This window comes from Thamnophis elegans, chromosome 6 (assembly GCF_009769535.1).
Source record: "Thamnophis elegans isolate rThaEle1 chromosome 6, rThaEle1.pri, whole genome shotgun sequence".
Taxonomy (NCBI): domain Eukaryota; kingdom Metazoa; phylum Chordata; class Lepidosauria; order Squamata; family Colubridae; genus Thamnophis; species Thamnophis elegans.
Window position 1 is genome coordinate 56,015,998 of NC_045546.1, and position 26,717 is coordinate 56,042,714.

At 37.0% G+C, this 26,717-nt stretch overlaps 1 protein-coding gene across 1 annotated transcript; it reads right to left on the minus strand.

Annotated features, from left to right (window-relative positions):
• Nucleotides 1-1,879: 1,879 nt before the first annotated feature.
• TMPRSS3 (transmembrane serine protease 3) lies at nt 1,880-25,623 on the minus strand. The gene is made up of 13 exons (XM_032220380.1): nt 25,606-25,623; nt 24,043-24,187; nt 22,417-22,524; nt 21,042-21,158; nt 20,097-20,220; nt 19,416-19,541; nt 18,327-18,370; nt 17,751-17,916; nt 16,266-16,435; nt 11,958-12,053; nt 9,925-10,067; nt 8,800-8,952; nt 1,880-1,972 (listed from the first exon to the last, which is right to left on the minus strand). Exons 1-13 carry the CDS (start codon nt 25,621-25,623, stop codon nt 1,880-1,882), a joined length of 1,503 nt encoding a protein of 500 aa, XP_032076271.1.
• Between the last annotated feature and the right edge of the window lie 1,094 nt (nt 25,624-26,717).

A 26,717-nucleotide genomic window follows, 5' to 3' on the forward strand; every position in this document is an offset into this window, starting at 1 on the left:
TATTCATTTTGAGTTTTAAAAAACTTCACAATCCAGGACCGGAGGTTTGAACGATCAGCTAGATCCATTATGTACCTAACCATGCATATACTTTCAATGGAGTGTCCTTCTGATGACGTTATCAGAGACAAAGTTGTTTCTCTGCTGCCAGGGCAGTGGCAGTTCACTTCCTTATGTCCTTATATTCTTAAGAGCAAACTTTTCCCACTGTCTTATATCCTGTTTTTTAAGATATACTATTTTCTTATCTCTGCAAGTTTCATTTTGACTGCTGGTGACTGCCTGGACAAGCCTCTGCAGTTTTCTTGGCAAAGTTTTTCGGAAGTGCCTTCCCATTATTTTCTTATTTCTAGGGGTGAGAATGACAGAGTGTCATCCAGTTTATGGCTAAGATGGAACTTCTGCTTTCATGAACTGTTCTTGAAGAATTAAGGTTTGCTAAACTTGAGATACTTTTTCTAGAAGCTACAAAATATTATGTTGGTGTTGTTGTTATTTAAAGCGCTTTTCTTATGGAACTTTACCAGTGATGAAATTTTTATACCACGTATTCTGACTTTTTCTAGGCAGGCCAAGAAATTATTATTATTAGTAGTAGTATTGCACATCCCTAAATATCATTAAATATATTGAGTAGGGTTTGTCTTAAGCAAGGATTACTTCATGTTCCCAATGTGCAACCATGGTATGAAATTGTTATTATCCTTTTCTTTGTACTAGGATCCTTTAAAACACATTACTACTTGTGAAATCTAGTTCTCTTAAATGCTAGATGAAAAGCAAGTTTCCTATTTCTAAATACTGTATGTCTTGTGGTTGTAATGCAATCTGTGGCAATACAGGTGCTTTACTCCGTTGGCAGTTCTTAAATTGTTGTGTTATCAATTTCTCAAAAGGGAATGCATGCAGACCCCAGTGTGACCACACCATGACAAAGGACTAACTGTAACGTTCCCTGTTTTCAAATCCCATTGAGACTGTCCCCAAAAAGGAAAAAGACCTCGTGTGTGACATCTGTGTAAGTTATGTTTGCAGTTGTCATGTGATTTTGACTGTGAACTCTCAAGCCACTTCCAGTTCAGTGGCCCAGGACAGCAGATTGAAGTCTCACAAACCCAACAGTCTAGGACAGTGGTTCTCAATCTGAGGTCCATGGATCCCTGGGAGGCTGGGATGTTGTCACAGGGAGGGGGTGTACAAAGGCTTGAAGAAATGTTATGATTTAAATCTTGTGTTAAGTCTTGGGGATCCATGGTCATGGTCCATAGCCACAAAAGGTATTTTCTTCCATGATGAAGAAAAGGTTAAGAACTAGTGGTCTAGGAGATTCCACTATCAACTCCACAACAAAGTGGAGCAGCAACAAATCCAACTGCTTCCTAGGGGCCGATCTCAATCATGGTACTTCATATTTGGCTAATATATGGCACAGTGTCTCTAAAAATCATTAGGTCTTCTCAGAAGACAATCCCACCCTCCCTGGCCCAAGACTGCAATTGATGTCAGACTCAAACCCCATGTAGGTATATTTCAGAAATGGAAAGATCCCCCACTGGACCCAACCTGGTTGTACATGCCTAATTAGCTGCCTCATCCAACACCATATCATGGATGAGGGTGGCCTTACTATATACCAAACTAGCAGTTAGCAGCAGCAACCAGAGGCCAGGACTACTGAGGATCTAGTCAATATTGAGGACCAGAAAGTGAGATCATCCTAGAGATTGGTATTCCTTTCCCCAGGAGAGGATTACTTCTGTTCCCTATTGTAGGACAGAATAGACTTTCTCTTTATGTGATGTAATAGTTAAGCCACTGGATCAACACTGGGAATAACAGCTTCAAGTCTACCAGCAGCCATAGTACCCCATTGGGTGGTTTACACCATCAACCATCCATATCTGCTTATTCCAAGTCCTTGGAAATAACTTGATTGACAAACAGAAATGCCAAATCCAGTCTGAACATCTCTCTGACTATGTGGCAATCATATAATAATACTGATTTGAACACAGCTTGACTCTGGTGCTTCCTAGCAAAGACAACACAATCTGTGTTATCTGACCAATTATGGGCTACCCTAACACCCACTGAGGCACTGTTTTGACATGGTTGTGGATCTTGTGTGCTTTAAAGAAGGTGAGAGCTATACCTGAGGTTCAATTAGATCTCATCAGTCAGACAAAGAGTGTCTCTCCCATAAAAATTATGGTGAGATGTAAATTACTGAAACTTACACTGGCTTGGTCATTGCCCAGGTCAACAAGGACCAAGTTAGGTATTGGGGTTCCTGGACATTTGGTGAAAAATGGGCTACAGGACTCAGGACTGTTCGCTGAGCAACCAGGGCCATCAGCTGCAGAACTACTGGGTGTTTACTTATCACAAATATACAATGGCAGAAAACAAAGAAATAATAATCTATTGTTACAGATCAAGTCCAACAAGAAGAGAATATTTGATATGAATGCACTACATCTGGAAAACAACATCCAGAATCAGAAATAACAAAATAAAGACTAGCAGATCAATGATTTATAATACAAAATAAAGTATTGACAAAAGCAGCATTGGAAGAGCTACAAAAGTCTACACAAGGCAAAGAAATCAAAGACTTGCCATATGGACCCCAAAGGCAACTCAGAGGGAGTTGGCAGTAGCAGAAGCCAACACAGATTTGAATTGTTTTCATTCAGAAACCAGTTCTATCACCAAAGAAGAAAATTTTAAAGAAAAAATAATTGAACATCTAGAACAGTACAAAAAGAACAGAATAAGATAGCCTGCTTTGAAGTTTGTTCCAAAGAAACAGCTAACACAAGCATTAAAAGATGCCACTACTGTAAGAAATTGATGAACAAGAAGACCGAAAAAAAATCTACTGTATTTTTTTGGAGTATAAGATGCACCTTTTTCCTTCAAAAAAGAGGCTGAAAATCTGGGTGCACTGAATATACACTGAATACAGCATTTTGTGCCTCCAAAACCCCCACCTCTTCACCAAAATGGCTGTGCAGAGACTGTAGAAGGCTTTTGTCAAAAGAATTGCACGCATAGCCTTTAGGAGGCTTATAGAGAGCTCCTGGGGACTGGAGAAGGCAGAAATGAGTGAAAAACTAACCATTATTTTTGCTCAATTGCCCCACCCCAAGTCCCCAGGAGTACTCTATAAGCCTCCTAAAGGCTATGCAGGCAATTCCTTTGACAAAAAACGGGCCCATTTTCACAAAAAAGTTGACATTTTTTGCTCATTTTGGGGGGGGGGGCTATGCTCCAGGAGCACTATGCATGCCCCCTAAAGGCTATTCATGCCGTTTTTGGGGAAAAAAGGGCTCATTTTTGTGGAAAAAAAGGCCATTTTGGGGAGGTTTGAAGAGTGCAAATTTTTTTTTTTAATTTACCTTTTCAAAACCTTGGTACATCTTATACTCTGAAAAATACGGTAATCAAGAAATACTAATTAGAAAAGAGGAAGATAACAGCTAACAACAAATAACAGCTATAGCCAAGAAGATCAGCAGATACAAATCTTGAGTTGCAAATTATAGGCAGAATCTCCAATTTCAGTCTAATCAGAAATGTTTCTACCAATCCATCAATTGTGAAACTGCAGTGAATAACTTAATACCTGACAAGGAAGAAACAGTGAAATTCTGGACACAGATATGGAATAACCCAAAGAAATACAACAAGAACGGAGATTGGCTAAAGGAGGCAGATAAGAATAAAAAAGAAATGGAAATAAAAGAACTGGTAATAACAGCAGAAACGATGGAGAAAAGGGCAAGGAAAATCAAGAATTGATTAGTACTGGGTGAAGATGAACTGCATGGTTTTTGATTGAAACATCTGACTACTCTACACCTATTCATTGCCAATCAGTTTTAAAACATACTGCAAAGAGGTGAAATTGAAGAGTGGCTAACATCTGGCAAAATGTACCTGATAATGAAAGATCCAACAAAAGGGGCAGCACCAGGCAACTACAGGCCAATTACTTGCTTACAAACAACTTTAAAATTGCTAACTATTGTGGCAGCTGATGCAGTCCAACAACATACAGTGGAAAACAAGCTCTCTCCAACTGAGCAAACCCAAACAACAGAAAAACAAAAGACCAACAACTAATTGACAAGATGATTCTGAAAAACTGCCAGAGAAGCAAGACCAACTTGTATGTAGTGTGGAATGATTGCAAGAAGGCATTTGAATCTCTTCTATATGATTGAATAATGAAGTCCCTACAAATAACAGTAAGTAATATCAGGTGATTTGTGCAAAAATCAATTGTACAATGGAAGACACAGTTGCTGGTTAATGGTGAAAGACTGGGAGAAATTAATATCAAGAGAGGAATCTTTCAAGGAGACTCACTTTCACCATTACTGTTTGTAATTGCATTGATTCCTCTGTTAACAATACTGAATAACTCTGGGCCTATCTATTAAACATCAAAAACATCTACCAGGCTCTCCCATCTCCTTTTCATGGATGATCTGAAACTATGGGAAAACACCATCTGAAACAGAATCACTGCTCAACATTGTCTGTATATGTGGTCCAGATATAACAGTGGAGTTGGGACTGGACAAATGTGCCACACTCAGCATCAAAGAGGGAAAAATAGTGAAAACTGAAAGAATCAAGATCCCAAGAGACTGGATGGAGATGATCACTGCAAATACCTGACAATCTTTCAAGCTGACAACATTAAACATACTGAAGTAAAGAGAAGGTGAGAAGTGAATACATCAAAAGAATGGAGAAGTCCAAACTCAGTGAAGGAAACACCATCAAGGCAATTAAAACATGGGCAATTCCAATCTTTAGATACACGCTAGAAGAGTGGACTGGACTCAAGGGGAACTAAAGGCCCTGGATAGGAAGACCAGAAAAAATAATGACAATGAATCATGATCTTCATCCTTGCAGCTGTGTTGACGGACTACATTTATCAAGGAAAATAGGTGGGCATGGAATGTTACAAGTAAATCAGACAGTTGAAGGAGAAAAAAGGCCATTGGAGGAATATCTGAAACACAGAGAATAAGATGCACTGAAGCTAGTGTACCAGGAAGGCTTACTAACTACCAAGAAGGTCAAACTGACCTCCAAGAAAGAACAAATGAAGAACAGAAAAGAGACATTGGAAGACAAATTATAACAGGGCCAGTGCATTTTTTAAAAAAATATCAGGCAAAACAGATATTAAGAAGACCTGGCAATGATTAAGAGCAGGAAAATTGAAGAGACAGAGGGGCTAATTCTGGCTATACAACACTAAGCCTTAAGAACAAATGCATACAAAGTCAGAATTGAGAAGACAGCAACAAGTGCCACCTCTGTAAAAAAGCTAAAGAAACAGTCAATCACCTGGTTAGCTGCTGCAGAAAGATCACCCAGACTGATGACAAAGGCACAACAAGGTAGCAATAATGGTGCACTGGAAGAAGTACCATTTGCCTGCAAGCAAGAACTAGTGGGACTATAAAATACAGAAAGTACCAGTGGTGGGTTCCAGATTCTGTTCCAACCGTACTGGTTGGAACGGGCCCGGTGTCATCCACATGGAAGTGCACAGCATGTGCGCATGCATCTTACCATCCAGTGATGCCTCCGCAGCCTTCGTGACACTCCAGCTGCTCGGCAGAGTGTCACACAGGTGCTGGACATGCTGTGCACATGCGTGGAAGCACCAAAGACTTTAAAGACAGGTAAGGAGCGCAGGTGGATGGGTGCACCTTCTGGAGTACCGTACCGTAACGGTATCTGGTGCTCTGGGCAGGCTCCAGTACGCCCATACCGGGATGTACTGCCTGCAACCCACCACTGGAAAGTACCAAATTTTGTGGACTAAAAATTGTGCTGGAGTATAAGACGCACCAAGAGGTAAATTAAAAAAGGGTTTTGCCTTCCCCGGCCCCCAGGAGCACTCTTCAGGCCTCCCAAACCATCTGCATGTCGCATTTCATTGTGAAAAGCTGGACATGCAGAGAGTTTGAGAGGCCTGCAAAGTGATCCTGGGGGATGGGGAGGGCAAAAATGAGCAAAAAATGCTCATTTTTCTTGAAAACACACCTGTTTTTTTGCCACAAAAAAAGGCATGCAGAGGGTTTGGAAGGCCTGCAGAGTGCTTCTGGGGGTTGGGGAGGGCAAAAACAACCCCATTTTGTGAAAAATGGGTCCATTTTCACTAGTTTTTGCCCTTCACAGCCCCTGGGAGCACTGTACAGGCATCCCAAACCATCTGCACATCCATTTTTGTGAAAAATGGGATAAGTGGGGTGGGGTTTCAGGAGGCCAAAAATGCTGCATTCAGTGTATAAGATGCACCCAGATTTCCACCCTCTTTTTTTGAAGGGGGGGAGATACTCCAAAAATACAGTAATAAAAAACAAAGAAGTTAAAGTGCTTTGGGACTTTAGAATTCAAATAGTATCTGACACATAACACCCAGACTTAACAATTGTTGATAAGAAAGACAAAAATGTCTGGATAGAGGGCATGGCAATACCTGGAGAAGTAGACTAGAAGAGAATGAACTGCAGAAGATAACAAAACATTATGATCTGCAAATAGAAATAGAATGATTGTGGCAAAAGAAAGCAAAGATAGTACCATAGTCATGGATACCTTACATGCAATCCCAAAACAATTGGAGCACCATTTGAATACCATCGACATTGACAAAGTACCAAAGCCAAGCTGTGTTCAAATATGTAAGTAAGTGAACATATATTTAAATAAGTTCAACATTCAACTGATATCTAACTGTATTTCTATCAGAATTCCATATATAGTATACAGTAGCATTCAGTAGTCTCCTCTCCCCTTTTATATGTATTTCTTCCATTCTTGGTATAGAACCTTAGCTCATTCTTTAAACATGTCTTTAGTTTGTTCTGCTCAGTTTGGCCAGATCTTACATTCTGGTTTCATTTTAAAGCAATCAGATTATGGATAGGATATTTTTTTTAAAGGACCAATGGTTTACAGATAAGCTTTCATTTCCAGACTGCACAAAGTCATCCAAAGAAGGTAAAAAAAATCTCTATTGTAAAAGTATATTGTGTAGTTACAGGAAATGTTGCAGCACTTTTGTTAAAAAGTACAAAAATTATCAAAGCTGAAAATTAATTGTAGAGCATTTTGATGAATGCATGATGATGATGATGATGATGATGATGATGATGATGATGATGCTAACTGTCTCCCTTCCATTCTTCTCTCTATGGATAAAAATCAAGATTTCATTAGGAGACCATTTTGGGATACTGAACAAAGTCCTAAGTGCTTTCATAAACCCATAGGTTTGTATATGTGCCAAGTTGCATCCCGCATGAAATTTGTGCAACTATTTTGGCCATAAATAGCTTGACTGATGCTGGAATGTAATTTGCCACATTGCCTATAAAATTTAGTTTATAGTGTGCTCTTTGGGCAGCAGAAGTGACAGGATTTACTTGGGCCGTTAATTTCCTAGAGGCTTGAAATACTTTGTCCAAGTACTTAAATATCTTACTTACTGTAATTCATGGGAATCAATTGACCACTTGTTCCTTTGTCTGTGGTTGAAAAAACTAAAAGTTATGATTCCACATAGTTGATAACTATGTTCTTCATTACAGAAGGGTGCTGTCATTGTTAATGCAATTTACTGTCAAACGTATGTGGAGAGTTCATATGGAGATAATACTAGTGAACATATTTACATAGATCTGCAAAATCAGCATCTCCAAAGTTTATGGAAAGATGTTGACTTAAAATCAGAAGATCTATACATAGACCAATCATGGGAAAGGTGCTAGGCTAACAATGATGCAGCTTTCATGTACAACAAATGTTCTTCCTAAATTGTCATTGCATTCTAAAACTCTTTCAATGGACTTATTAAAAGTGTAGCTTTTTGTTCATCCATAACTCGCTGATAAGGAGCTATGATTCTGTTTCATTTACAATAGAGCTTGTTCATTCCTTTACTGCACCCATTGCATAGTCTAAGGATTGAGCAAGGACTGCTGAGAAAGAGTGATAAAAGAGTGATAGCATCAGTCGGATGACTAGATCACTCTTACGCTGTTTGCCATTCTGCAGATTAGTAAAATATTACATTGGGAGGTGCCTCGCATGAAGCCTGCTTCTCTCTTAAGAATACGTGCTCATATTCCTGAAGTAATTGCCTCTGATTGGCAATGCAAAACCAAGCAGGAAATGATTAAGCATAACTTTGCAAATCTAATCTTTCTTCTATTTTATCCCTGGATAAATAGAAGCATACTAGGGTGTGGCAGGACTACCATACTATCAAAGTTCAATTGGCACTCAGCCTTATGGCATACTGTAAATCTTTGCATGTTATCAAAGTCTTTCTTCCTATTACAGGAAATGAAGAGTTGGGTTTGGTTTCTTCCCACCCACACAATAAACAATTTCAACTGGATTTCAACAATTGCCCCTACAATTGCCAACTTAATATAGTATAACATCAGAAAATCCCTTTCTGTTGTGCCATTCACATATTTGCAACAACAGAGGAAAACACAAACATCTGCAGGGAAGAAGGAATTAAGATGATAAACACAACCACATCATTGAAGTCCATTTCCTTTTACATTGATGGATGCCAAAAAGGGTTGGAGTCTGAGGCCACCATCTTGACTATTTTATCCCCCACTACTGATGTCCCCAGGGGGGGCGGAGAAAAGGTTGCAAATGAGCAAAAGGAAACATAATTGTCTGCCTGCTCCCACTGGATACAATACGCTTAAGCCCAGAAAAGAAACTATCAAGAGAGTAAACCTCCATTTGTTCATGTATCCAATCCAGATATGAGGTGATGCGACTGTAGACTCCAGGTTTGTTTTCTTCTGCACAGCCCACCCCAAAACTGGTTGTTCCCACCAACTTCCAGGTATTCAAATCTTTGCATGCCAGTGGCCCCCCGCTGTCTCCCTGAAAGAGACAGAAAAACATAATGTGGCCATGCCTGAAAAATATTGCACTACCTGAGCCTATATAGTCTGGAGAACATTTGCTACCTTTTAATTACCTCATACTTTAAGGACTGCCATCTTAGAAAACAGTAGAGCAATTAATTAAAGAAACAATTGTAAGCTTTTATTCAAGCTGCTTAGCAACTGCAAATGAAGAGGAAGACTGTCTCTGTGATGAGTTCACAGCATGACTTTTCTGAGAGACTGACAAAAGTTTTATGAAAAAAGAAACTTCCTTTTGTCATTGTCATATAGCTCAGTATTTTCTCAACCTTGGCTACTTGAAGATGAGTGGACTTCAACTCCCAAAATTCATAGCTTTGCTGCCAGGGAATTCTGTGAGTTGAAGTCCACACATCTTCAAGCAGATATGGTTGAGAAACACTGATACAGTTTATTATAGCCTATCAGGCTGATCATGGCTATTCTCTACTACTGTCTCCCTCAACTTGGGCTTCTCCATAAAAGATAGGAAACAACATCCAGAATCCCAAACCACCATCTCCAAAGGCAACATATATGAAGAGGGATATTTCTGTAAGAAGCAGGAGCAGATCTTTGCCAAAAACTTAAACTGAATTCTTCTATATTTAACAGCTAAGCTTTCGATTCTTGCCATTCTTCCTTTTCTTATATTCTCCTAAACAAAACATAGTAGGTGAATTTCTTAATTTACAATATACCCAGTGATGTTTCTGCACATCTCCTATATCATTTTTATTTGCATGCATTTATAATTTGACCACAGGCTGATGTGACCCATGGACGTTTTTCGATGGCTGAGATAAAGAAAATTTGTCATCAAATGCCACTTAGAGGTCTTCTTTAAAAGATAGTATGTTTGCATAAGACTGACAGCAGAATTCATATTTTTAATACACATTTAATCAAGAATAAAATTTAGACATGTAGCAATAAGAAATGTTCTTACCTGACAGGTGTCTATGCCTCCTTTTAAATAACCTGCACAGAGCATTGATGATGCTACAATTCCTCCATAGACCTCTCCATGATTGCACACTTTGTTAGAAATTAGAGGGACACCAGCATATTTCATGGTTTCTGAAGTATCACCTGATATCCCAAGACAATAATTAGCTTTTCCATTTCTGTGATAAGATGACTTTGTAAAAAAAAAAGCTATAAGCAGCGATAAAATATACACTATAACCTAAGATGATTTCCTACAATTTAATATATTTTATTAGTCTTATATTCATATATATATATTCATTAACTATGTTTATATATTGCTGTTTTATAAGATATTGGATCATATGTATCAACTATTTTTGTTTATTTGTTTGTTAAGGAGGAATTTTAATATCCAAAAATAATTAATTCAAAACAATTTAGAAATGTTTGACATTCAATGAGAAAAACATTAAATTATGAATCTCAACTAGAGAGGTGAAGTTAATTCCCACTACTTTCCAGTGGATGAAAATTAGGATCAGGAATGGAGCAGTCTTCCCAAATCTGACTTATTTTGTGTATGATCAACTAAAGTAATTACTGTATAATTTTGGCAACTTAAAAAAATGAATTTTTTGTCATGTATATGTTTTTTCATGATAAGCATTTTTTGTGTACAGCATTTTCTGCTATGCACATTTTGTGATTTGTCCTAATATAGTGCAATTTTGAGCTAGTTTGGTTTAGTAGTTAAGGCGTGGCCCAGTAATCAGGAAACTGTGAGTTCTAGTCCTGCCTTAGGCATGAGTCAGTCACATGGTGAATTTTTTTTTTAACTACCAGTTCTGTGAGTGTGGCTTGGTGGGCGTGGCAGGGGAAGGATACTGTAAAAACTGCATTCCTTCCCCACTCCAGGGGAAGGTTACTGCAAAATCCTCATTCCCTCCCGATCAGCTGGGACTTAGGAGACAGAGAATAGATGGGGGCAGGGCCAGTCAGAGGTGGTATTTACCAGTTCTACGAACTGCTCAAAATTTTCACTATTGGTTCTCCAGAACTGGTCAGAACCTGCTGAATACCACTTCTGAGCCAGTCACTCTTCCTTAACCCAATTCACTCCACAGGGCTGTTGTGGGAAAAAGAGGAGGAGGAAGGAGTATGTTTTTTTGCCACCTTAGCAACATAAAATGGTGGGATACATTTTTTTAAAAAAATCAACATTTTTTTTAATGTCTGTAATTTTTAAGCAGGAATTTCAATGCAAAATTCAGAGGAGTGCAAAGTCAAAAATTGATCATATTCAGATCAAACTAATCAAATTTCCATATATTGCAAAAGTAATGTGTAGTATTTATACGTAGGAAGTAGACAATTTGGTATTGTCAGATGTTTGGAACATCTCCTGCAGTCTTTTACCTTAGATAAAGCAGGAGACAGGAGATGATCTTCACATTTCTAGCTATTTATTTGTTGGTAGAGGTACTCCTCAACTTACAGCAGCTCATTTAGTGACCGTTCAAAGTTACAACAGCACTGAAAAAAGTGATTTATGACCATTTTTCACATTATGACCATTGCAGCATCCCCATGGTCATGTGATTTGGATGCCTGACAACTGACTCACATTTATGACGGTTGCAGTGTCCCAGAGTCTTATGATCCCCTTTTGCGACCTTCTGACAAGCAAAATCAATAGAAAAACCAGAGTCACTTAACAACCGTGTTAGTAATTTAAGATTGCAGTGATTCACTTAATAAAAGTGACAAGAAAAGTCATAAAATGGGGCAAAACTCACTTAACAGATTTCTCACTTAGCAACGTAAATTTTGGGCTTAATTATGGTTGTAAGTTAAGGATTACCTGTACACAAAGCAATAACAGCTCATAGTAATTTTATTTCTATTTTGTGTTCATAAATTTATTTTCTCTTTTAGAAATAAAGGGTTAGGGTTTATTGAGAAGCTTATAGAAAGATATTTATGAGAATGTCTTGAATTCATTTTTCACATGTGACTGTTTGAGAAAATTTCAAAAACTTAAATGAATACCTCCTTCTTCTGTCGCTCCCCATCCTGATATCCAGCACATTTTTCCTTCTGGAAAATGTTCTCCAAAATTAGGAAGGCAAATTGGCTCTATAAGACCTGTTTAAGCAAACAACATCCACTCTGAGATCACAGCCCTCATCTTTTTTCTAAAGATTCAGAACTTTTAAAAAATTAAATACAGATTTTTTTTAATACTACTTTTGTAAAACTACTGCATTGGGAGATTATAGAGGATTGGAAAAGTGACAAGAGACTTCCTATTATTGAATTGAGCATCCAGTTTTTAAATTATTTGAATTAAAAATCCAATTCTGAATCTACAGAAATCCATAACCCGTCAAATAATAATAACAACAATATCTTTAACACCATTAAAAAACATCTGCCTAGCCCAGATCCTTGGGAAGCACTTGAAGGTAGAATAAAAATGCCAAATCCATTCTAAACATCTGGCTGATTGTGCCATAATAACATACAACAATGATAGAACAGTATAACTTAATAAAATAAAACCATTTCACTGAACATGATGAAAGAGTAAAATATAAAATGATACTATTAATGGGGGAAAATGAGTCTGCATACTTTGCATAATTTCTAAAATCTGGATTATTATTTTTTTGCAGAGTTGGAAGGGACCTTGGAGGTCTTCTAGTCCAGCCCCCTGCCTAGACAGGAAACCCTATACCATTTCAGACAAATGGCTTTCCAACATCTTCTTAAAGACTTCCAGTGTTGGGGCACTCACAACTTCTGGAGGCAAGCCGTTCCACTGATTAATTCTGTCAGGAAATTTCTCCTCAGTTCTAAGTTGCTTCTCTCCTTGATTGCTTCTTGTTCTACCCTCAGATGCCCTGGAGAATAGTTTGACTCCCTCTTCTTTGTGGCAACCCCTGACATATTGGAACACTGCTATCATGTCTCCCCTAGTCCTTCTTTTCATTAAAGTAGACATACCCAGTTCCTGCAACCGTTCTTCATATGTTTTAGCCTCCAGTTCCCTAATCATCTTTGTTGCTCTTCTCTGCACTCTTTCTAGAGTCTCCACATCTTTTTTTACATCGTGGCGACCAAAACTGAATGCAGTATTCCAAATGCGGCCTTACCAAGGCATTATAAAGTGGTATTAACTCTTCATGTGATCTTGATTCTATCCCTCTGTTTATGTAGCCTAGAACTGTGTTGGCTTTTTTGGCAGCTGCTGCACACTGCTGGCTCATATTTAAATGGTTGTCCACTAGATTCCAAGATCCCTCTCACAGTTGAGCAAGGTACCATCTATACTGTATCTGTGCATTTCGCTTTTCTTGCCTAAATATAGAATCTTACTCTTTTCACCATTGAATTTCTTTTTATTAGATAGTGCCCAATGTTCAAGTTTGTCAAGATCCTTCTGTATCTTAAGCCTATCATCTGGAGTGTTGGCTAATCCTGCCAGTTTGGTGTCATCTTAAAATTTGATGAGTTCCCCATTTATTCCCTCATCCAAATCATTGATGAAGATGTTGAAGTGTACTGGGCCTAAAACAAATCCTTGGGGTACTCCATTGCATACTTCCCTCCATGTAGATGCAGTTCCATTGAGGACTACATATTGAGTGTGGTTGGTCAGCCAGTTACGAATCCATTTGGTGGTGATGCTGTCTTGCCCACATTTTTCTACTTTATCTAGTAGTAGGTTATGGTCTACTTTATCAAATGGCTTACTGAAGTCCAAGTAAATTATATCAACGGCATTCCTCTGGTCCACTAATTTTGTCACTTTGTCAAAGAATGCAATAAGATTAGTCTGAGATGATCTGTTTTTGACGAACCCATGTTGGCTTTTGGCTATTACTTTGTTTACTTCTAGGTGTTCGCTAATTCATTGCTTGATTATCTTTTCCAGAATCTTTCCTAGTATTGAGGTCAGGCTGATAGGTCTGTAGTTTCCTGGATCTATTTTTTTCCCTTTTTTGAAGATGGGAACCACATCAGCTCTTTTCCAGTCCTCTGGCAGTTCCCCGGTGCTCCAGGATCTCTGAAAGATATAGTTCAGTGGTTCTGAAATCTCGTCTGCCAGTTCCTTGGGTGTAATCCATCCGGTCCTGGTGATTGGAACTTGTCTAGGGTAGACAGGTACTCACTTACCATTTTCTTCCCTATTTCAACTCGTGTTCCTAATCTGATTTTTGTGGTGCTGTTTTTGATAGGTTGGACTGTGTTTTCCCTTTGTGTAAAGACAGATGTAAAAATGAGTTAAATAGTTCTGTTTTCTCCTTGTTGCTTGTCACCTTCTTTCCACTTTCTACCAGCAATGGACCAATTGTTTCCTTAACTTTTTTCTTGTTTTTAACATGTTGGAAGAAGGTTTTTTTTTGTTATTTTTTACTTTTGTGGTAAGCCTTTCTTCATTGTGAGCCTTAGCTTTCCTCACTTCATCTTTACAGGCTCAGCTATTTGCTGATATTCTGCCTTAGTTATATCCCCCTCTTTCCACTTTTTATACTTATCTTTTTTTGTCTTTCAATTTGTCAGAGTTCTTTATGCAGCCATGCTGGTTTCTTTTGGTAGCTGTTATTTTTCTTCTTCATTGGTATTGTGCTAGACTGGGCTTTTGTAATCTCATTTTTCAAAATTTCCCAAACTTCTTGAGTTGTTTTTCCCTTGAGGATTCTCATCCATGGAATTCTTCCCAAGCTCTCTCTAAGTTTATTGAAATTAGCTCTCTTAAAGTCCAAGACTCTAGTTTGACTTTGTTCTACTACTTGTGTTTGTGTAATGTTGAATTCCAATATTGCATGGTCACTTGCCCCCAGGGTTCCTGTGGCTTCAACACCTTCTATCATTTCCTCTCTGTTAGTGAGAATTAAGTCCAATATGGCTGATTCCCTTGTTCCTTTCTCTACTTTTTGGGGAACAAAGTTGTCTGCTAGGTTTGTTAGGAACCTGTTGGATCTTCCACTTGGTGCAGAGTTTGTTTCCCAGTTGATGTCAGGGTAATTAAAATCCCCCATTACTATTGTGGTGTGCTTCCTACATACCTTAGTTTGCTGACTAGCAAAAAGTTCATCGACTTCCTCTGCTTGGTTGGGTGGCCTGTAGTATAGACCTATGACAATGTCATATCCCCCTCCCCTTTAATATTGACCCAAATGCATTCAAGATAGTTCTCATCATTGTTCAAAATGGCTGTTTAGAACCGGTTCCAGCTCCCTCCCCCCGTCCATCTGCACATCATCAAGATGAAAAGCGAGGGGAGGAATTCTGGGAGTTGAAGTCCACAAGTCTTAAATCTGTCAAGTTTGAACACCCCAGAGTTTTTTTTTCTAAAGGGTTAGGGGTGCAAGGGTCTTGTAACTTGACAGCTTTAAGACTTGCACACTTCAATGCCAGAGTTCCTGAGCCAACATGACTGGAGGAGAAATTCTGGGAATTGAAGTCCACAAGTCTTAAATCTGTCAAGTTTGAACACCCCTGGGGGTTTTTTCCTAAAGGGTTAGGGGTGCAAGGGTCTTGTAACTTGACAGCTTTAAGACTTGTGTGCTTCAAATGCCAGAGTTTCTGAGCCAGCATTTTGGTTGCTAAGCAAGAGCATTGTTAAGTGAGTGTCACCACATTTTACAAGTTAGCCACGCCCACCGAGCCACATGGCTGGCAAGACACTCCCCCCAGTCACATGGCCAGCAAGCCACTCCCACAAAGCAGGCCACACCTACAAAAGAGGTTCTAAAAAAATTTGAAACCCACCACTACTTACGATTGAATCACCAACCAGAAGGTGACTTCTCTTTTTGGATTTTATTTTGAAGATATAACAAACTCTCAATCACCCCAAAGTTATCAAAAAAGGAAGAACAAAAGGCATGTTTCTTGGTCTTCTTGGCTTGTCTTCAACTACTCTTAAAATTGTACAGATTATGAAACAGTTTCTCTCTGCAAATTGGGTTTTGGTAGTCTCTCACACAGGGTAGCTATACTGAGATAAGAATCATAACCCACACCTTTCCTTCCTTCCTGTCTATCATAACTGCTTCTGCAAAATGAGCATCAGATCACACATTATCAGAAACCTGCGCAGAAGCCTTCTGGAAATGGTTACTCTTCCTTTCCATGGCAAGTACACAGTATTTAAGAGAAATGAAAAGCATAAAAAGACTATTCTAACTTCATACAGGTCTCACCTTCTCATGGTCATAAAATATTCTTTCCAAAAGTGAATACTAACTCTGTAGCAAATAATACATGTGAGAAATCTAGGCTACCCTTCTCAATATGAATTTTAAATACAAAACAAGAGAAAAAGAAAATCAAGAGAGTCAAAATTACCATTTAGTGCAAGTGGAGTAGCCAGCTTAATCAATGCTATATCATTCTTCATTGTTTTAGGCTTATAATTTTTATGGTATATAATTTTGTCCACTAAGTATGGGTTCACAGGACTTTCTTCCAGGATTACTAAACCCACATGAACACTCCACGCTCCTGGTAGGTACAAACTGTTTCAGCGAAAACATTGCAAATAAAAAGAAATTCAACATTTAAACATTTAAATATCTTTTAACATTTAAAATTGGATGTGTGTAGAGTTTTGAATTTTATGTTCAATAAGTTTTGATGTAAAAGATTTCATTTCCAAATATATAGAATCATATGAATCATATCATATCATATCACCGTGGCATTCACTTAACCACCATGGCATTTGCTTAAGCAATACCACAAAAAAATGATGAAAAATAAGGTCTGGTCATGTGATGCCTCAGCTTACAACTGCAAAGACTTATGACCATAATTCCAAATTCAATTACAGTTGTAAATCAAGGACTACTTGTATAAACTTCTGCAAGCGGTGTCAGCAGAAGTCTTATATTGTATTTCCCATCATCATCACCTTTTCATAGCAATATTCAGGGACATTTTGGCAAATAATTCCATTCTCCTGATCAGCTCCAGAATTCAAATTAAAACATCAAAACCATGCTTGAAGATGATCCCAAAGGTGCTTTTTCAAGAGGCAACTGGACTTTCTTTGTTTTTCCTTGAAGACGTTTCATTTCTCATCCAAAAAGCTTCTTCACTTCTGATGTCTTTGAAATGCGTTTGAGGAAAAACAGAGAATGTTGCTCTTGAAAAAGCATCTCTGGGAAAACCATGACCTGGATGACTGAGAATCTTCATAGACATCGTGCTTGAAGATAGCCACTGAAATATAACTCAGAGTGATTCTGTAAGAAAAATAGAAAGAAAATATAAGGTTTCTATTGGCACTGTTGCAGAAGTTTACAGCTTGAGCACAAAACCAAATTGATATTTCCTATGTAATATGAAATTATAATTGCATCATTTTGTTAAGATGACTTTGTATCATATTTATTCACTTTTTAAAAGTTTCTTATAGCCCACATCCAGCCATTCAGGCCCAACCAGGATAAGGTGGCGATAATTAGTTGCCTCTATATCACACCAGCATTTTGGAAAACAATCAAGGAAAGTTGATTTCCATGTCATTGCTGTAATGAAAAGTACATATAACTAAAATATACAGATGATAAATATTAATGTTTTGCTGCTATTGTGATGCCAAATGTGAAGCAGCATGGTCAGGTTAAAAAAACAATAGAGAGACTACCTTTTCAGAAAATGGCAAACATGTATATAGGCTGAACCCATGAAGACCAGAAAGATAAAACTCAGACAATATCCAGTGAGAGAGTTCATATGGATGCATTTTGAAACAAGGAAATTGGAACAGGAAACTGGAGATAACATCACAAAATGTGTAGAAAATAGTATTCTAGATGGGATGCTTACTCATAAACACAGTGGGCTGCTGTAACAATCCACCGTGGGGTAATGACTGATCCCCCACACAAATGATATCCTTGAAACTGAAGGCTGGCTTGCCATGGCCATTGCTGGAGCAGGGACACATTTCCACCGACAATACGTGGGGAGTACCAAATCCTGGTACCACATGCTGGCAGAATGAAAAAATAAAATCACTGGCATATGCCGGTCACTATAAAATGCTCATTCTTAATTTATCTAATAGAAAAGATTAAATCTTTCTAGTTCTGAATAATCCTGAATTGGATGATTTAGATATTATTTATGTAAATAGTTGTTGTTGCTGTTATCCTTATTTTGCCCTTATCATTTTAGGGGACTGCAGTTATATCAAACATGCTACCACCAGAAGGTTCTCCTCCATAAGTTTCACAGAAATTAATTGAAACTGATAATCTTCTTTTGTATAGCTGCCCTTCATTAAAACTAAACTTGCACATAATGATTTTTTCCAGTCTTTATACTTGAACATTTGCATTCTTCCCTAGTTCATGTGAGGAAATTGGGTTAACATTCTATACCATTTTCCAAATCACTTACCTAAACATTTTAAGACAATTACATTGCCTGAAATACATTCTTCTCTGAAATAGAAAAAAGTAAAGTCTATTACTTGTTCTTCCCTGCCAGCTTTATTCATCAAAATACCATTTGTTTAGTCTATAAGTTTAAACCAGCCTTCCTAAATTCATCCCTTCCAAATGTATTAGGACTACAACTCTCAGAATTCCCAGATAGCTTTCATTATGTTGGCTGGAAATTCTAAGAGTTGCCATCTTTCTTTCTCTCTCTTTCTTTCTTTCTTTCTTTCTTTCTTTCTTTCTTTCTTTCTTTCTTTCTTTCTTTCTTTCTTCCTTCCTTCCTTCCTTCCTTCCTTCCTTCCTTTTCATATTTCTTAATTGCCCATCTCCCTCGGAGATAGACTCAAAATACATTTGAAAGGGACTAGATTAGCAATGATTGGTTTAACAAGAAAGATTATTGGCTCAATCTTGTAAATATTTTGTCAGCATAGTCTTCACCAACAGCAATATGAGTTCATCACTGGAAGTCTGAATTTCCATACATATTTCCACATAGATATATGGAAACAGATACTTAATTTAATATATGAGCACTTCCTTTCCATATTAAAGACCCAATAGGGTAAAATGGAATCTCCCAGATGTAAATTATTTGGTGTTCTGATCCTAAGAATGTCCAGATCATGAATAAACTATATACATGAGTTTGAATATGAGAGAGGTCACATTACTTTACATGGACATGTATTACAATTAACTCCAGGAAGAGACTGGCCATTTTAATAAACTCATTGCTACTTGTCCCCTGCAAAGGCTTAGGAATGAGAATTGAAATGAATTAGGACTTTTATTTTAGTTGTTCTATTCAATTGAAGACGGGAAAGCATTTTAAATCAATGAACATTTCCTTTAGAACAGGAATCAATGCATATTACCAATTTGCCAATTGAGAAATGGTGAAGGACTAGTAACACAGGGCATCTTATCTAACAGCATTATGTGATGGTTCATACATGCAGATAATATAGGTTTAAATTCTGCAGTTCCATGGAAGCCCATGGAGCCCGTTTGCATGTCTTTCTGAAGCTAAGTATCTAAAACATACCGTAAATCAGTAGCATTTTGTGGTGATGTGAGTTGATCAGCTGATAACCAATGATTTGCAGTAACAAAATATTTCTGGAATTCATTCTCAATGGCAGCCACTGGGAAGCCAGATGAACTTACAAAACTGCAGAAGGTAAGAATTAACCAATATGTTCCAGTACAATCTTTGTTTAACTCTTACGTATATTTAAGACTTTTTATATTACCTCATTTTTGAAATCTGGGATAGACTATAAAACAAATCTAATGCAGAATAGCAAATTTACAACCTCCTCAGAAAGCTGGAGTTTCATTCTTATCAGCATCCCCAGCATCTTCTCCATATATTACAGCATCAGCATCCAATTCTTCCTTTTGCAGCACAACAACTACTTTATAGTGTGCCCTGCTCTGCATAGTTGTAAACATTGCAAAGAGACCTACCTCTCCAGTGCCATATAGTGTCTAAAATTCCTGGCAGATTTGACATAATTGTCAGCAACACCAAGCCTGTTGCATTTTGGCAAAGTTTTGCTTTTGAATATCTTCGAAAATTGTGTTGTTGCTTATCAAAATCAGTGATTAAAAAAGAAGCACCAAATGCAAAAGCTAATTCACTATATAGTATAGCAAAAACTTTCAAACTACATCTTGACTCATTTTGTTTCCATTGTGACTTTACAAAATTGCTAAGTAATACCTTGAAAATCCTAAGTATTTACATGTAACATTCCCATAGTTGTCTTTCCAGCCATCGGAACACACAGTCCGCCAGGTTCCGAAACTGAACACCTGCAGCACAGCCCTTTTGCCGCTCAGTCTGACTAAGGAGACACAAAAAAAGTCACCAGGTGTTTAATAATAATTATTGTAAGGACAGGACAACTGCAGCGGCTAAGTGCTTCTTGCTTTTCTCTCTTTACGCTATTTGGGTAAGACCTCCAGTAGACTAGTTCAGGAAGTAAAATATAATACTGTGCATAACTTTATTATGTGATTTTTTAAAGACGTTTTTGCAATCAATGCTGCTTCTGGAATAAATGAACCTTCTTAACATTTGTCACCCCTTTGTGGCAAGCTGGATGAAAGAAACAGGCTCCACAACTAATATTGGAATACTACTTTATTAATAAATAACAGAAACTTGAAAATATACAGTAGCTACTTTATTCCTCCTTTCCTTTTAAACTCAAGAGAGTAAAGAAAAAGTGGACTCAGTTTTTTATAATGTTTTCTTCCTGTCTTGAACTTAAATCACTTTGCCTTCACATAGTTTCTTCAAGGTCATCTCAACAGCTCTTTCCACCATTGTATAAAATGGTAGTTTTTCTGCACATGCTCAGTTAAAATTGTAGTTTCTGATGAGTGCACAATAAAGAAATGTATTCATATTGGCAGGAATGTTAAATTTTTAAAATTAAAAAAAGACTCACTGAGAAGGAAACATTGTATGCATTTTATTATTTCCTTCACAAAAGGGTCCCCTGGAGCTAATACTTTTCTCCTTTTAGTAATGTGGAATATTATCTACAGCTTGAAACATAATATGGAAATTTCTATATGTTGGCGTAGTCATTCTTTTTCACTTCAAAACAATCCTTGATAGGAAATAGCACATAACATCCATAATAAAACTGAATGTTACCACATCTGTACTCATCTTCTCCGTCTTTGCAATTGAAGACGCCATCACACCTTGCTGTTTGATCAATACATTTAAAGGAAGATCGGCACTGAAACCTCCCGTTGCAATTGAAATAAACTGAAAAAAGCATATTGTATTAAATCGACACAAGGTCGAGATTTATTTTAAAAAGTACAAGGAAAGAGATGCATAAGGAAGAAATGAAAAAGGGTACATTGAAGAATCATCTGTGGTTACAAATGTTATTATGCTGTTCATTCAAAATACCATCTACAATGAAACAGCAACATTTTGATATTCGATTGGCCCTCACAAATTGGAACAGGAATTATGTGCGCAACCTCCCTCTCTTTCTCTGAACATTGGAAAGAAGGAAATGTTATAATTGTTTTGTGATGGAAGCTAAAATAGAAACCCATTCCTTTCTCTAACTTTCTCCATCCAGAGTCTCTTTCTTTCCCATTTGCTTTTCCTCCACGTCCTCATACAGCAACAAAATATAATGTGAAATGGCTAACACTTATTCACCGTCAATAAAAAATGTTTACATAGACATTTGTGAGCTTGTCTATTGTTCCCCATATGTTTTATAATCCCATATGTTATACAAAAATGTTTACATAGACATTTGTGAGCCTGTCTATTGTCCCCCATATGTTTCTGTACTGAAAGCTTTTTGTGAACCATAAATCTTGGTTAATTATTTTCCCCTAGTTTTTCTTAGTTTATGGTAGCTCTTAAAATGAGACACTATTCCATAAGAAAATAGAGACTGAGGAAAATCCAGTGCCACTTCAACTTTGCTGATACTTAGATAAATAAAGGTGGTATTATATGTAGTCAATGTGACTGCATGTCCCCCAAAAGGTAATCTATGTATGTTGACTTTTGTATAGCAATAGAAATGATTGAAAGCTTAGCGAACTTTCAGGTGCTTGACTTTGTGAAAGAAAGCTAGCAGGTACCTGAAATACTTAGGAAAAGTGAGAGTACAACGAAATGATATAATGGGTCTCAAGAAGGATTTGACTCTCTGCAATAACCTGTTTCCCAGGGCTGAGGGTTGCATTTCAAAGTAGCTGAACTTCAGTTTCCATGATCTCCCAGGCAATTTGTACTTTGGCCAGGTTTCCTGGGAATAATTGAGGAATGAAGTCCAACATCTCTGGAGCGCATCAAGATGGGGGAAGACCAGACTACACCTATTAGTGACTGTCTTACTTTACAAAGCTCATGAGAGGTTTTTTATTAGCATTACTTCAACAGCAATAATTCAAGATGCAACTTTTAGTATCCAATTTATATTATTCTTGGTGGGAGAGTCATGAAAAATGCAAACTGTTAACTGAGAACCTAATAAATAATTTGTACTCACCACTCAAGGCAATGGCTGTTGCTATGATTAAAGTGAGAAATAAGGCAAGGATAAAGACAAGCAGCCTTAGTGGGATTAAAAAATGGCACCGAGGTGCTGCGATCTCTTCTGGGAATCAAACAGAAAAGTGAGAAATAAAAATGTCTACAAAGGCATGCAATTATAAGATTTTACTGTATAACAAGATAACATTTTAAAAGACCCAAGTTTCCTTCATATGAATTTACATGCAAAAGCTTGAAACATATTTCTAAAAGGAAAAGTTTTTGTTGATGATGAGAAGGAGCCTGATAGCATCTTTTAACAGTAAATTTTATTAAAAGGCATGTATAGAGTGGTGAAATTGGTATAGGATTTCAAGTTGGGATAAGAATTATTCAGATTACAAGCACCTCTTCAAAATACCAATTGTAATATGTTGAAAAAGCCACTCTTAAGGCCTTTCAAAATACTCTTTTGATGTATGTGAGCTCCACAGCCTCTCACTCTGTGGTATGGCTTCTTTCTTCCAAAACAGTAACCCTGGGATCTTTAACCTAGAGTGTCCTGGGATTACCTTTGTCCTTATTTGAACCCTGATATCAAATTTGTGTTCATTAGTTCTTTGTCTCAAGATTTGTCTATTGTAGAATCAGAATGTCATTGCTGGTGGATAATGGCATATATCCCATTAGAGAAAGAACATGTGAAGATAGTGTGTAAAGTTGTTGGAGCTTATGATGATGCTGTTGATATAAATGTGTGAGGAAAGTAGATGCTTGGTTTTGTTGCAAGGCTTAATGTTGCAGGATTAATATCTTCACAGGCACCCTCTGACTTTTGGATACTATACACTGACATGGGTTTCTTTCTATAGTATTTTTAACAGTATGTCATTCTCACCTCCCATCAATATTTTATTTCTAAACAAAGTATGTATGATTTAATTTTGAAAAGTTGTGACAGAAAACAGATTACAGTGAATTGTATAATCCAGAACATTCTCAGAAACAGGAACAAAAAATGAATTTACATATGATGGAACTTTTGAATATTCATAAAATGGCTATCATGAATTTCAAAATATTCATTTATTAAAAGAAAGCAAGCGAAAAGAAAAAAAGCATTTAAATAATCTTAAAACAACCAAGAGTTTAAGTACAGAACAATGGTGGAGAGACGACCCCAAATTTACATCATGGTTGTGTCCCCAAAACAAATTGTCATGCTTGTTTTGTAGAAGACTTATTCCAACAAAGATGCTACTACCCATTTTTAACTTGACAGGTTTGAAAACTATATTGACTGTTCATAGGCAGAACTCAAGGCACAGATATTCAAGACAGAACTGTCAATAATTGTATTACTATTACTATTATTTCCATTCTTTCATTCAAATTAAGAAAGAAGGGTCCTGAATAGTAATGAATATGTTCACTGATACCATTCTCTTTTTAACTCTATATCTTTTCAGTTTTCCTGGTATCTATCCTTCTTCTAAAAGCTAAAATATGTCAGACATGTTTGCTAAAAGAAACAAAAAAACAAACAAACATTAGTATAAAAAGGAAGAATACAGGGCTTGAAAAACATTTAGAGAGGCAACAACCTATAATGTATTACATCAAAGAATTCTATGCTTCTTACCATTTTCATGTTCACTGTGATCCACATTTGCTTGCTGTATACAGAATATCCTTTTGTAGCAGAAACAAATATTAGAATCTGGCAATTCATCTTCTGCAGCAGAGATAATTTCAGTGGTGTCAAGACTGGAATCTGTTCTTGGGGCCTAGATCAGGATAGGTACAGATGTCTTGTGAGTCCCATAGTCAACTGCGGCACAGTAAGTTTATCTTATGTATGTTGTGGTCTTTTTAATCTATGTTTTTGTGCTTTTAACTTCTATTTTTAAATGTATTGTTGTAAGCCGCCCGGAGTCCTTTGGGATTGGGCGGCCTATAAATTTATTAAACTAAATTAAACTAAACTTATGTTTCAGGATTGTTGGAAGGATTCTGGCTTAGTAATGTATATGAAAACTGAGCATAAACATTAGGTATATGTATATAATAAACCAAATCTCACCCCGGAGTAGATTAATTATGTCCAAATGTTTTAAATATGACCTAATTAAATGCATGCCATTTCTTTTCGAAGTGCTTCTTGAACAAATATCATTTCAGTTTAATATTGTCTGTAGGAACTATAATAGAAATAATGGAAATCACTGACACAAAGATATATCTGAAATGGGAAGACAAAGGATTTATTATTCATTTTCCCTGTAACTTCTCTTCCTCCTGAAGAAGGTTACATCCTTCAAACCAGGTCCATATTTTTGGACTGGATTTGGAGGAAGTAGGAATGCAGCCTGGTGAAGGAATAACTGTTGAAAATTAGTGCCCTATTCATTACATGGATGAATGTTTGCTGTGGGCAGACATAATTTATTGTATGTCCCCCAATAATTATATTTTCTCTGGAAACATATTGATGAAGGAAAAATATATTCTGCTCATAGCACAATTATAATTCTGCAAAAAAAAAAGAACTGTTAAATAAAACAAGTCCTTAGCACTAACATGATTTCCATTACTATGAACTAGTTATTTTGGTGTGTACATGGAATTTTCATGGGGAGAATTCTTCCATTGTGCACATAGAGTTAATGCATTTGTGTACATGTATCCACCTCTGCACATGTGGGTACTATGTAACACACATGACAATTAGTATTGAGCTAGAAGTGAACCTGTTCCTAAATAAATTCATACTCTACCCACAATCCTCACTGATTTGAAAATTGCCCAGTGTTAGAATCTATTGAACTTGTGGTTGAAGAAATCCAGTGGAGAGCTGAATATGCAGCTGGGTTAACAGGTGATAATTTTCCTGCAACTGTCTGGTACTATGGAAATGAATGAAGGTGCTCTTATACCCCTCTCATTTAGTGCATTTGGATTTCAAAGAGTTGTCTACAATCAGAATTAACCAGGTGCACAATCTATTGTATGCTAGACTAATGACTCACCATCATGTGAGTTCAAAAAGACTTGCCCTCATCTGGCTCCTACCTACTTCTCTCTAGGGGGACTTCGTTGAGAGAACAAGCAATAGTCGAAGAAACAAGCTTCCAAAATGTGGCACGCAATGGAAAATAGAAGAAAACATTTTAACCCTCTTTCTTCTTTCCTGGGTTTCACTTACCTGTTCCACTGAACTCATCTTGAAAAGCCTGAATGTTCCCTCTTTTCATTATAAAGGTTTTCTAGTCAAAACTCCCACAGTATTCTTTGCAAATATGTTCACCGACCCTTCAGGAATTGATAGTGGACTCTTTGCACAGATGATCCTATGAGTGGTGTTAATGTAATTCAATCAGACCAAAGATATCAGGTGGCCTAGAATGGCTTTGTTCCAAAGGCCAGGAAGGTAAAAAGGCACCAGTCCTATTAATTAATTGTAACCAAGAGAAGGGAGCATTTGAGGTAGATGCAAATATGTCCAAGAATCTTGGAAACTGTTGCCTTTACTTTTCAGGCAAAACAGTTGAAACTGATCATTTAGTTGGTCAGATTGTCTTTAGTAGAAATTCTGCTGATATGATAGCTAATAACATCTAATACATTATTTGTTGGTAAAAATAGCCTCTCAAACAGAGAAGAGATGTAATTTCAGAGATACTGAAAAGATAGCAGTGGTCAGTAAAAACAAAACACCTGCCTATCATAATCCTATAACAATATCCAGGATCTTTCATGATCTTTTGCAATGCATGTAAATCCTGAGTTTGGACAGGAAATTAAAGAATTATGAAGTATGCATGAAAAGCTTCACACCAATTAAAATATTTAGATAAATGGACAATTAAAATACTGCTAGAGACTGTATGTTTTTTGTCTTTTGTCCAAAAAAGCCACCTTTTGAGAAAATGGGTCTTGCAGACAAGGACATTTATTATTTGCCTCAGTGGGTGCCAGCAGAAATGTTCAATGACTAAACTGGACAATAAAGAGTGATAATGTTTCTGTTTGCACTACTTCCACAAAAGCTGCAAAACCAAATTGGATAAGTGTTCTATTTTATAGGATGATTATTACATTAGCCCACAAGTATGAGAGACAAGAATAAAGAGATTCTGGTAATCGAAGATGTAGTTTGTTTATCGTCTGTCTATCTATCTATCAATCATCTAAAACATTTATATAGTCACCCATCTTTCAGCCCACTTGGGTGGCTCCCAATAAAAGACCAAAAGATAAATAAAATCACAGTAAATCTATAAAGCTAAACACAATTAAAATATTTAAAACAACAAA

Excerpts from the sequence above, each read along its gene's own strand:
- TMPRSS3 (XM_032220380.1), bottom strand. Across the intron at positions 22,525-24,042 it reads TCACAGTGAACATGAAAATG|AAGAGATCGCAGCACCTCGG; the intron begins GTAAGAAGCATA and ends TTTGATTCCCAG. Across the intron at positions 10,068-11,957 it reads GGGAGCGACAGAAGAAGGAG|GTGATACTTCAGAAACCATG; the intron begins GTATTCATTTAA and ends TTGGGATATCAG.